Source organism: Podarcis erhardii, assembly GCF_964252035.2.
Source record: "Podarcis erhardii genome assembly, chromosome: 2".
In the NCBI taxonomy this organism is placed as follows: Eukaryota; Metazoa; Chordata; class Lepidosauria; order Squamata; family Lacertidae; genus Podarcis; species Podarcis erhardii.
Window position 1 is genome coordinate 16201459 of NC_138498.1, and position 13304 is coordinate 16214762.

At 46.5% G+C, this 13304-nt stretch overlaps 2 protein-coding genes across 2 annotated transcripts in view; both read left to right on the top strand.

Moving 5' to 3' along the window:
• AQP6 (aquaporin 6) overlaps nt 1–13304 on the top strand; it is a 150676-nt gene that overhangs the window by 75442 nt on the left and 61930 nt on the right. The window lies entirely within an intron of this gene.
• Nucleotides 1437–11110, top strand: LOC309335043 (uncharacterized protein). Its single transcript, XM_081849959.1, has 5 exons — nt 1437–1596; nt 4988–5093; nt 5979–6085; nt 9523–9695; nt 10692–11110. The coding sequence occupies exons 1-5, from the start codon at nt 1488–1490 to the stop codon at nt 10968–10970; spliced, it is 774 nt and encodes a 257-aa protein (XP_081706085.1). The 5' UTR covers nt 1437–1487; the 3' UTR covers nt 10971–11110.

The window sequence follows — 13304 nt, forward strand, 5'->3', positions numbered from 1 at the left end:
GATGGGAGTTGTAGTTCAAAAACAGCTGGAGGCACAAGATTGGGAAACACTGATCTGATGTAAAACATCAACCATTAAAAACTTTTCTGATGTCTTCTAAAAGTCAGCTCTGGTCACAAAGAGTCGGACATGACTAAACGACTAAATAACAACAACAAAAGTCAGATAGTTGTTTATTTCCTTGGCATCTGATGGGAGGACATTCCACAGGGTGGGCGCCACTACTCAGAAGGCCCTCTGCCTGATTCCCTGTAACTTCACATCTTGCAGTGAGGGAACCACCAGAAGACCCTCAAAGCTGGACGTCAGTGTCCGGACTGAACGATGGGGGTGGGGACCAAGTCCGTTTAGGGCTTTAAAAGTCAGCACCAACATTTTGTACTGTGCTCAGAAACGTACTTAATTCCTTCTTTAACTGTTGCACCCAGAACTGGACACAGTATTCCAGGTGTGATTTGACCAAGGCTTAATAGAGTGGTACAATTATCTGACTCTCACCCGCTTGTCACATACAGTATAAAAACAGCCTTATTTGCAAAAGCTGCTAAAAGTATTTTTGCTTGTCACATTAAAAACTATGCAGGAGATTCATTAATTAGATTTATGGTAAATGGTTGCTTATTTCAGGGTCTTTCTTAGTTGGGATTTGCATATTTTTTGGGCTGGTTTTGTGGCAGCTTTTAGTCAAACACAAGAAATGATAAATTGATTGAGTGGTACTATTAATTCCCTTGATCGGGGACGATGGACTTCTGTTGATGCAGCCTAGCAGTGCCAGATTTATGTATAAGCTAAACAAGCTATAGCTTAGGGTCCCACTCTCTTGCGGTGGGGGGGATGGGTTATAAGAAAAACAACAACTGGATGTACATTTCCAAAATATAAGATAAAAAACAAATAAAATAAAACCAACATACAGCAGCAGTGTTTTGTGTTGTGTAGGCTCCTATAATGTAAGTCATGGGCCCTGCCGCCTGCTCCCTAAAATATCACTGGTTTGCTCATTTCTATATATAGGGTGCCTACATTCTGCAAGTGCAAATGGCTTAGATACCTCTTAGGTCCTTAAATTACCATATAGCAGATATTCAACACCAAAACCAGCGACAATTTGTTGCTGACAAAGGACAGCTGGACATAGAAAGGGCCCCATTCCCTTCAGTAGTTTAGGGCCTCATCAAACCTAAATCCGGCCCTGGTATCGACCCACTGCCTTGATCTCCTGCAAATACTAAAAGCTACCCTAGCCACAAATGCGTCTGCATTATGAGGAAGAGGAGAACGCTGCTGCTAATCTCATAAAACCCTCCGGTCAACAGCTAGACTAGAGTACAGCAATCTCAGTCGCCCACGTGCTCCTCCCCATGGGGGCGGCGCTCGACTGCCGATTGGATACGACGCGGAGCCGCCCTCCGGCGATTGGCGGCGTCCAGTTAGGATACTTCGGAGGGTTCTATCCGCGCCGCGTTCCAGGACATCCGCTCGCCATGGCGCTGGTCCCTCTCGCCTGGCTGGCGTCCGTGGACTTGGCGCTCCAGTGGGGCCTGTGGGCGGCCGCCGCCGCGCTCCGCACCGAGAAGTTCTTCGACCTGGCGGGTGAGCGGGGATTTCGGGGCTCCGGGTCCGACCTGGGATGGATCACGGCGCGGGATCTGCTGGCGGACCTCGTGGGGAGCGATCTGGGCGCTGCAGGGCGACTCGTGCGGCCACGCTTCCCCGTGTTTTTGGACCTGTTGCAGCGCCCCTTTCGCTGCTCTGCCCGCCTCTCGCATCTGCAGGTTTCTTCTGCGAGAAACCTTGCTTTCCAGTCCATGTAAATGCGCATTAACCTCCCTCGGGATGCGATTAATAAAATAAATGAAATAAATAGAATTAAACTGCCAGATCCCGCTCATTCCCACCCCCCTTTCTTTTTCGGAATGAAGGCTGTGTAGCTAATAATAATTATAATTAATTTATATGCCATCCACAGCAAGAAATCAAACATTAAGAACTTCCCTAAACAGGGTTGCCTTCAGGTGTCTTCTGAAAGTCAGATAGTTGCTTATTTCCTTGACATCTGATGGGAGGGTGTTCCATGGGGCGGGCGCCACTATCAAGAAGACCCGTTTGGGATAACAGGTAACAGGTAACACAGGCGCAGTTTAAAAAAGCAAAAGGGATAAAAGTTGTTAATAAAATCCACAGCCACCTTTATTCAGGCCAACCCAAATGACACCAAATAGTTAGCAAGCTCTTCCTGGCAAAAAATGTTACGTTTTCTTTGCGGGCCCCTTCAACTCTTCCCTGTCATCAGCACCCCCAGTTTCTCTGGGGTCCCCCAAGAAGCAAAGAAGGATGCTGAGAATTGCACCCACTGACTCACATTGATTAAACCTGCGCTCCAGGCACTGTTATTTAAAGGACACCAAGCCTGGTTAAGTCAAAGAATTGCACTAGCCAAGGTTATAAAGCACCAGACCCTACTGAGTGGTTCTACATGAACAAGCCTTCGCTGACAGATCAAAATAAGTAGGGCTGCTGGGAGGGATCATATTGTCTCATCAGCCAAGGGGGAAATTAATCCCTTTTCTCCCTGCTGCCTTTAGGCTTTTAGAGCATATGATATACTGTACAGTGGTACCTCAGGTTAAGAACTTAATTCATTCTGGAGGTCCGTTCTTAACCTGAAACTGTTCTTAACCTGAGGTACCACTTTAGCTAATGGGGCCTCCTGCTGCTGCCGCGCCGCCGGAGCACAATTTCTGTTCTCATCCTGAAGCAAAGTTCTTAACCCGAGGTACTATTTCTGGGTTAGCGGAGTCAGTAACCTGAAGCATCTGTAACCTGAAACATCTGTAACCCGAGCTACCACTGTATAGGGTAGCATGCTGGAAGCTGAAGTGGAAGGGAGCAGCGCCGGATTTAGGGCGGTGAGAGCAGTTTTCCTGCACAGGGTGCCGAGCTGACGGGGTTAATAATAATAATAATAATAATAATACTCATATTTATATGGGTACCCACTCAAAGTTAGACCCCGGTCAGATAGGCAGATTGCCACAACTGTGAGGTAGTAGGTTGAGAGCATGCACTTCTAGCAAGAGGGCGCCAAATAAATATTTACAGTGCCAAATTTGGTCCTCACTCAGCACACCATATATTTCCCCCCCAATTTTTTAAATTGATATTCCACAAATTTTTAAACAAACAAACAAACAAACAAACATCATAATCTTATTTAAACCAATCTTATTGACATTGTTAAGTGACTTCCTCGTATCCCCCTGGTTGAATTTCAGTGTTTATCATTTTAATGGTTTTCCAAAACAGCGCACCGTATTACCAAAGTCCGCGCCTGAAGGGAGACTTCCAGTAACCAGGGGTAAACATTACAGAGGCGAAGTTGGTGCAATGACAAGTTGCATTGCAAGGGAGTTGGATTAGATGGCTCTTGGTACCCATGCCAGTTTCCCTCTTCCAGCTTTGACTTTAAAAGGTATGAGCAGGTGTCCTTAGAGCTGGCACCGGGAATGTATCGCCCTCCTCATGTTGCCGAACTACAGTCCCATCATCCTTGATTTCTGGCCCTGCTTGCTAGAGCTGATGGGAGATTTAGCAGACTTGGAGCCATTGTATGGGGGTGAATATGGGACACGGGTGGCGCTGTGGGTTAAACCACAGAGCCTAGGACTTGCCGATCAGGAGGTTGGCGGTTCGAATCCCCGCAACGGGGTGAGCTCCCGTTGCTCGGTCCCAGCTCCTGCCAACCTAGCAGTTCGAAAGCACATCAAGTGCAAGTAGATAAATAGGTACCGCTCCGGCGGGAAGGTAAACATCGTTTCTGTGCGCTACTCTGGTTCGCCAGAAGCGGCTTAGTCATGCTGGCCACATGACCCGGAAGCTGTGCGCCGGCTCCCTCGGCCAATAAAGCGAGATGAGCACCGCAACCCCAGTGTCGGTCACGGCTGGACCTAAGGGTCAGGGGTCCCTTTACCCTTTACCTTTATAGGGGTGAATATTGCCTAATCTGTATGGTATACCACTTGCACAGAAATAACTAGCTTCCCAGCCGCCCCGTGGAGCGATTGGCGATGCCCCCTAGGACTGGAAAGCTTTTAGCTCACAAACGCAGTGTGTTCAGCTCTGTCAGAGGCCTATTGTAACTGAGGCCAGATCATAGTATTGGAGGGTTGTGGGAAGTCTGTGCAGCCCTCTCCTTAGAAACACTGAGAACCTCTGTACCCAAACACTTAAATTATGGTCATTTCTTCTTATTATTTTCATCATAATCAGCTGTTGGGGTGGGGTGGGGTGGGCAGGCCGGAATATAAGAGTAGCATTCAGATTCCAAAAAGAGAAAGCACTGCTGTGTTTCTAAGACGGCAGCTCTATAGAGCAAGCACGCCAGAGATCAAGTAGAAGCTGCAAATGGCTAATATCCATAAGATAGCGATTAGATGTAGTGGAATATGAAACAGTAGTATTCAGTCGCCGCTACTTGGGTGGAGAGAATATAGCATCCTCTTACTCATGGGCAGGCAAACTAAGGCCCGGGGGCCGGATCCGGCCCAATCAACTTCTAAATCTGGCCCGCGGACAGTCGGGGAATCAGCGTGTTTTTACATGAGTAGAGTGTGTCCTTTTATTTAAAATGCATCTCTGGGTTATTTGTGGGGTATAGGAATTCATTCATTTTTTTCTTCAAAACATAGTCTGGCCCCCCACAAGGTCTGAGGGGCAGTGGAAAAAGTTTGCTGACCCCTGCACTAAAGGAGTTTATTAATGCTTCCCTGCTACAGACCTTGAGGATAGCTCAGTACAAGGATGGAGAATCGGTAGAGCATGAGACTGTTAATCTCAGGATTGTGGATTGGAGTCCCTTTCCAATTCTACAATTCTATGGTTCTATGAAATGCAAGGCCTGTATCACACCAGTGCAGCATTCAAGAGCCCCTGTGATGACTTTTGCCTGTTTTAGCTTCTGATGTTGCTCTTGCTGCCTCTCTAGGAAGCGGGACATTCATCTTGCTGGCACACCTGAGCCTCAGATGGGGCAATGCACAGCATCTTCGGCAGCAGGTCCAGACAGGGCTGGTGACTATTTGGGGCCTCAGGTGAGTTTCCAATGAGCTGTGTATTTGTTTCAGAGGCAGCGATGAGTTTGAGCCAATTCCACGATGCATCACCTCGACTCGTGTGCCTGCAGCCAGGAGAGCTTGATGGAATTGCCAATGAATGCTATTCTGGGGTTAACAGTGTTGATGGAACTGTATGTAAAAATCAAAGCACTGCATTTATTTATTTTTAAAGGCTTTTAAAATCCGGTCACTTCTTACCGATTGATTTACTCCTCAGGCTATGGCTGCAGCTCCAGCTACGATCCCACACAAGTGGGCTGCATTTATGCTGTGATTTTGCACAAGCACAGAAATACAAGTAGGGTTGGGTTTCCCGAGAATCTTAGCTATCATGCCGTGTTGCTTTTTTTAAATGACAAAAAAGGAACAAATTTCTAGCCCTTATAGTTGTCAAGATACGTTTGACAGTGTGTGGACAATGCCTATTTAAAATCAGAGTTGTTGTTTGGTGCAATTTTCAGTGGCGGTGGCAGGGCTCGAGTTTTCTTCAAAGGTTCTTATCCCTCCCAGAAGCAACATATTATTTGTAACAGTAAAAATGCCGAATAATTATGCACAATCAGATGGATTTGCTTAGTTTGTTCAGGTTGCAGCATTATTCTTTAGTACAGGTTTTTGATTTTTAAATGCATTGAACATAGCTTTCCCCATGACTTATTTCCATGCCAGAAATGGCTTTTTCTCCAATATTTGTGTTTTATTAGGCTTCTGTTGAAACAGAAGACCAGAGTCACCAAAATGTGGCAGTCACAAAGCTGCAGGCACTGCCAGCTGTTATCTGAGGCCTAGGAAGGCTCTGGTTGATTCCATATAATCATGAACACCATTTCAAATATGTTCAATTATCTCTGCTATTCTCAGGTTGGGGCTTTTCCTCTTCCTACGGATCCTGAAGGAGGGACATGACAGGCGATTCAACGGCGTCAGAGAAAACTCCGGCACTTTCTTCCTACACTGGACAATGCAAGGTGAAGGCGTAGATAGTTTGGAACTGAAACCTATATCCCCTCACCAGTGAAATTTGGCCGGAAGCATTGAACAAGTTAACTTACACATGCTTAGTGTGCCATGTGATTTATTTCTGGGCTCAAAGAGATGGTTCTACTAACCTTGAAAGCCCTAAAGACTACAGCAATGTGCTCTACGTGGGGCTACCTTTGAAGGTGAGTCAGAAACTACAACTAATCCAGAATGTTGCTGCCAGACTGGTGACTGGGAGCGACTGCCAGGACCATAAAACACGGGTCCTAAAGGATCTACATTGACTCCCAGAACGTTTCTGAGCACAATTCAAAGAGTTGGTGCTGTCCCATATACCCGAGGGAGTTTCTCCACCTCCATCTTTCAGCCCGGACGCAGATCTAGCTCTGAAGACCTTCTGGCTGTTAACCTCATTGCGAGAAGTGAGGTTACAGGGAACCAGGCAGAGGGCCTTTTCAATAGTCACACCCACCTTATGGAAACCCTCCCATCAGATGTCAAGGAAATAAACAACTACAGTGGACGCTCGGGTTGCGACCGTGATCCGTGCGGGATGCACGTTCGCAACCCGCAGCATCCGCAACCCACAGTGGCGTGTCTGCGCACATGCGGGTTGCAGTTCAGCGCTTCTGCACATGCGCGACTGCCAAAACCCGGAAGTAACCCGTTCCGGTACTTCCGGGTTTCGGCGGTCCACAACCCGAAAAAATGCAATATGAAGTGTCTGTAACCCAAGGTATGACTGTATCTGACTTTTAGAAGTCGTCTGAAGGCAGCCTTGTATAGGGAAGTTTTTAATGCTTGACGTTTTACAGTGGTGCCTCGCAAGACGAAATTAATCCGTTCCGTGAGGCTCTTCGTATAGCGGTTTTTTCGTCTTGTGAAGCAAGCCCATTGACAGCTTAGTGGATTAGTGCTATTAGCGGTTTAGCGGCTTTTAGCGGATCAGCTGATAAGCGGCTTAGGGCTTAGGAAAAGGGCGGGAAAAGGGGAAAAACCCGCAGGAACTCGCAAGACATTTTCGTCTTGCGAAGAAAGCCCATAGGGAAATTCGTTTTGCGAAGCGCCTCCAAAACGGAAAACTCTTTCGTCTAGTGGGTTTTCCGTCTTGCGAGGCGTTCGTCTTGTGGGGCACCACTGTACTGTGCTTAATGTTTTTAATTCGTTGGAAGCCACCCAAAGTGCCTGGGGCAACGCAGGCAGATGGGCAGCATGTAAATAATAAATTATTATTATTATTAATTATTATTATTACTATGAATGGGTTAGGTCCAGTAACCCTTGTTAGGGGCTGCCTGCTGTAATATGGACCTTTCTGGGAATTCAGATCAAATTCCGAGGACAACTCAGGATAGCCACTGGGTGAATGCAAGATGGTTTTTATTTAGCTCTGGAGTGCTCTTCTCATCAAGATCCACCAGGCTCCCTCTGTGGCTTTTCCTTAAGCAGTGGAAGTCACTGTTGCTTTGATGGGCTTTTAATGTACAATGTCTTTTCGTTCCCCTGCTGCTGGCTTTCAGTGCTTCACATCTTTTAGCTTCACCCTAGTTGTTGTTTCTCTTAGTGGTGCTTGTCTTTAACAATCAGAAGCCAGAACTGAGCAGGACTTGCGTCAATCAATGGGTCTAGTGTGCCTTAATGTTCTGGGGAGCACCTTCCAGTTGGTTAGCAGAAGAGGGGTGGGGGGAACCTGTGCCCAAGCAGTCACAATTACCGTATTTTTCCTTCTATAACACGCAGATTTTTTCTCCTAAAAAGGAAGGGGAAATGTCTGTGCGTGTTATTGAGCGAATGTGTGGTCCCTGGAGCCAAATGGTGCGAGGGGAGGCAAAAAAAGCAGGCAAAAATCAAATCGCGCGTCTCCTAGAAGGGAAACCTGAAAAGAGGAAGCGGCTGCTTTCCGGCATTCTGCCTCAGGGTCTTACTGCCCACCCACCTCTGTTTCCTTGCTGTGTTTGCTCAAAAAGAGCAGGGAAAGCCCCTCCCCTCCAGGCAAGCAGAGGGGAAAGCAGAGTGAAAACATGCAGGAGGGAGAGAGAGAGAGAGAGCGCGAGCTGGCTGGCTTGGGTGGGTAGGTGAGGGAAAACTTTTGCCTTCCTTTCCTCCCTCCCCGTTATACCCCTCTCCTGCATTCTTAGCCAGCTGCTTCTCTGCACACCCCTCTCCTGCTCCTTGTCCCTTCTGTGTTTTTCCTTCCCTCCCCACTTAAAATGTGGTTAAAAAGCATGGATCCACGTGGATCCTCAGGATCTTTGCATTGGGTCAGCCCAAATTCACCATCAGATCACATAGCATGTCCATGGCTACAGCCTGCCCCCCAAAAATCACGCACCCACTGTTGCCTGGGGCTGCAGTGGTGCAAAAACGTGGTTAAAAAGCATGGATCTACATGGATCCTCAGGATCTTTGCATTGGGTCAGCCCAAATTCACCATCAGATCACATGTCTGTGGCCACAGCATGAAGCACAAAAATGATACATCCACTGTTTCATTCAGAATGTTTTTTCCCTTGTTTTCCTCCTCTAAAAACGATGTGCGTATTATGGTCAGGTGCGTGTTATAGAGCGAAAAATACGGTATTCAGATCGCAGAATTTAGCTTACAGAACATATCAGAAGATGTAGGATGCACTTGAACATGTACAAACCAGAACTTTGCTAATGGGACTTTGGACTTTAAGGTGGAATGTGATGACATTTTAAGAGGAAGAAAAGATTATACATTTTTAGGTGCCGGGCAAAAACGTTCCTTTTTAACCATCCCTTTGGTTGATTTGATTGACATCCTATGCCCTTTTAAATGTGGGGTTTTTTTGGGGGGGGGGTTATTGGGTTGTTGTTTTTATTTTGATTATATATTTTGCAGTTTTATATTTTGATTTTGTTTTGTGAACTGCCCTGAGAACTCCAGGTATAGGATGGTATATAAATTCAATTAATAATAATAATAATAATAATAATAATAATAATAAATTTTATTTATATCTCGCCCTCCCCAGCCGAAGCTGGGCTCAGGGCAGCTAACAACAATCAAAATAATCCAACGATTCTAAAAACATTTCATTGTAAAAATTACCGGTAATTAAAATCAAATTTATGGCAACCAATAAGCAAATTCTGTGCAGATTGCCAAAGGAGGGGGGTCAGGCTGCGCCTTGACCAAAGGCCTGGTGGAACAGCTGTTTTGCAGGCCCTGCGGAAAGATGTCAAGTCCCGCAGGGCCCTGGTCTCTTGTGACAGAGCGTTCCAGAGCGTGACAGAAATAATAATATTTCTGGGCTCAGCTGCTAAGTTACAGGCCTACAGCACAGTTCTACTCAGGAGTAAGACGGAACTTGCTCCCAAGTAAGTGTGCAGTCTTGTCTGTCCTGTTGTTTTTGCAAATGTATGCAGCCTAATCTATCCTGGCTTCATGTTTTGACAGGTATATGGGTGTTTGTAACATTGCTTCCCACTCTGTTGCTGAACCTGGAGAAACACCAGAAGCCCCTTGGATTCTGGGACTATTTTGGATGGAGCATTTGGGCTGTGGGGTTCGTTACAGAGGCTATAGCTGACCAACAGAAGTGGCATTTCAGAAGCAACCCTGACAACGCTGTGAGTAATGGCTGTGAGGTTCTCTGCTACATGATAGTTGTCTTTAGGGAGCCCTTGGCTATAGGGGGAGATGCAATAGGACACAGGATCTCAGTGCTCATAGGCAGGAGGAGTTTGTACACTAGGACCAGACCATGTCATTACCAAGGAGGCATGTTTAGTCGTTCTCTGAAGATCATCCCTGTCTGCTACTCTGGTCCTGACCAGAAGTATACAGGTCTCAACAAGGGTGCCCCACATGACCTTAAGGTGCTGTTGTGCAATGCCAGGTCAGTGACTTGTAAGACCGCTGCCATCCATGACTTGATTGTGGATGAAGGAATTGACCTCACGTGCATAACAGAGACTAGATGTACAACTCAACTGGTGATGTAACATGATTTGCTAGTTTACCTAGATGTAACATGGTTTTATCAGTTTGAAGCATTTAAACCAATCAAAAGCTAGCTCTTCTGGCAAAGCAAGAATCAAAGGCCCAGACCCAACAAGAGGAAAATAAATCTAAAGGTAGACATGGTTCCAACGTCTTTACTGTTCTTACATTAATAATAGCTTACAGAGCCACCCAATTAAAGCTTGGGCTAAGAGACAACATACTCGCATCTCTCTACTGAAATACCTTTTCCTTAATGTAGGATGTCTAAGAGTCCAATTAGGAAAAGCTATGTTCTCACAAAAAAGAGACACTTCATTAGGCAGAATCTTGCTTTGGAAATCTTAGCCAATCAAGCATGGGGAGATTGGCTCTTTGTGATAACAGCAATCCTGCTGATAGGGATGCTAGCTTTGGAATTGGCAATGCATATTCGTTGCTGAAGGTAGCTAGGCAGGAAAAGAGATCCTGCTTAGTATGTGGGTATTCACTGGTATTGATTTGGATAAGCCGACTGAATTCTGCACATATATTCAACTAGTGAATTTCTTTCGTAATTGGAACCAGCTATGGAGATAGGCTGCACAATAAAACGGACACTTTTTATTTTAAAATCTCCCTAGGGGAAGTTTATCCAGAGTGGCCTATGGGCTTACAGCCGTCACCCCAACTACCTGGGCGAGATCTTGCTGTGGACAGGACTTTTTGTGTCGGCCACTCCAGTACTACGTGGCTGGCAATACTTCAGCGTCACCTCACCGCTGCTGGTGTGGTTCTTGCTCAATTTTATCAGTGGGATTCCAATCCTCGAAAAAGCAGCCATGAAGAGATGGGGGAAAGAGGCGGCGTTTCAGGCTTACTTGCAGAAGACTCCCGTGCTGTGGCCTATCAGCTTGAAGTGATCAGAGAAACGCTCTTTGGGACATTGAACATAAAACAGCTGTAGCACGGGGACCATTTTAAATTGTACACAGCCGTGGCGTTTGTGTTTAGCTCCCAGGCTGTTCTCATGCAATGGCTTAAACCACAACTTTTCAACCTTTCTGAGTCCACGGCTCCCTTGACAAACTGCGTTCTTTCTAAGGCTCCCCTGTGGGGAAACGTGCTCTGAGCTGCGGGAGCCCAGTTGTGTCACCCCTTGCCTGCAGAGCTGGCAGCCCCTCACCCCTTTCAAACACTCTCCCTTCTGGTCTCTGAGCTGCACCCCCCGCCCCAAAGAGAGGTGTCTCCTCATGCCCAGGGGCCTGGGAAGAGGATGCTCCCAGCCTTAGCAGCCTGAGAGACTTGCCAAAGGTGAACATGAGGCAGACAACTTAACTCACTTTGAGAGGCAGCTGTGGGCCTGCATGGAGGAAAGGCTCCCCTTTGGTGCTGGGCACTTGGCTCCCAGACAGGCATTGCACACTAGGGTGGTTCATAAAAAAACTTTTTTTAAAATGCCTGCTCCAAAGGTCTTATTTTACCGCACTAGGGACACGGGTGGCACTGTGGGTTAAACCACAGAGCCTAGGGCTTGCCGATCAGAAGGTCGGCGGTTCGAATCCCTGCGACGGGGTGAGCTCCCGTTGCTCGGTCCCAGCTCCTGCCAACCTAGCAGTTCGAAAGCACATGGCATTTCCATGCGCTGCTCTGGTTCACCAGAAGCGGTTTAGTCATGCTGGCCACATGACCCGGAAGCTGTACGCTGGCTCCCTCGGCCAATAAAGTGAGATGAGCGCCGCAACCCCAGAGTCGTCTGCGGCTGGACTGAATGGTCAGGGGTCCCTTTACCTTTACCTAGGGATTATATAGCTATATCTGAAATTTCATGCACATCAGTTAATATCTTGACCCTGCTCCACTGAAAAGCATTGGGTGTTCAGTAGGGCATTCATAAAAAACTGTTTTGGGGGGAAATGCCTCACTAGGGATTATATAGCTGTATCTGAAATTTCATGCATATCAGTTAATATATCGACCCTCCTCCACGAAAATAGCTGTTTACTTGGCTGTTTTCCTATGTCGTGAAGGCTGAAATTTCAATTCAGTGGAGCAGGGTTAAAGGTATTAACTGATATGCCGTGCAAGGCTTTGGGAGGCAGAGATGCAAGAGGGCATCAGAGGAGGGAGGGAAAGAGGAACAAAGGCCCATGTTGCCCACGACTATCATTCTAGACACCCCAGGATGCCACGGCATACTGGTTGAAAACCACCGGCTTAACAAAAGCCTGTGTTTTATGTGGTGAAAGCTCCACAACTTGTGCTGTAAGGTGGTATACGCAAATCGCTTGTCATGCAGAGGCAGCCCCTGACCTGGGTGGCTTAACATCTGGCCTTCCAGATGTTGGAGTCCCAGTTCCCACCAGCATGGTCTGTAGTCAGGGATGATGGGAACTGTAATCCAATAATTTAGAGGGCCCAAATTGCTAAGGGGGGCACTGTGAACGCTAACCCTTGGAGCAGTTATTTCATATGCGCCCTTCCTCAGGGAACAAGTGCCAGTGTTTCAGCACGCAGAGTAGTCGGTTAGTTATCGTTTCATCAGTAGCATTTCCCTCATTGCCCTGGAACAGCAATGTCTGGCATAAAACACTTAATCTGAGATTAGAAGGCAGTGCTGGTCTTTTAGCTTCAATTACATAAAGTAGCTGGAAGGCTTTGCTCTCTTCTTGGTAAGTGGGTGCCCCTTGCCTAGCTGCCTGAGGCGTTAATCCCAATAATCCAGTGTACGGAGAAAAGAGGAGATCATAGCCAGTAAGTTCACCTTTTGTAGAAAGAAGTATGAATATAACCTGCCAAAGCTGGGTTAGCAGCAGATAACACACCAGCTATGGCAGAGCCATTCTGCCCGTATCCAACTTTGTAGAAAAGTCAACATTCCCTTTTGTATTTTTATTTAAAGCCACCCTTATAAAACCTCTGGCTTTCATAAAGCTGTACTGCTGGTAATTAGAGTTTGTTTCAGCAACTACAGAGTATTAGGTATTGCCCTCTACCCCTTGAAATCTGTATTCTGACAGGCAGGGCATCCTTTTAGAGGGAGATTCTTTTGCAGCAATCTCTTTACACTGAAAATTTTAAGTAAAGACTTGGTGCTTCTCAGTCAGCCTTGCTACATTTTAGTATACATTCCTTACTGTATTATTAATTAGTGGATTTATATACCGCCCTATAACTTGAGGTCTCGAGGCAGTTCACAGAACAAAAAAAAAAATACAAAACCACAAAATATATAATCAAAATAAAAACAACTACCC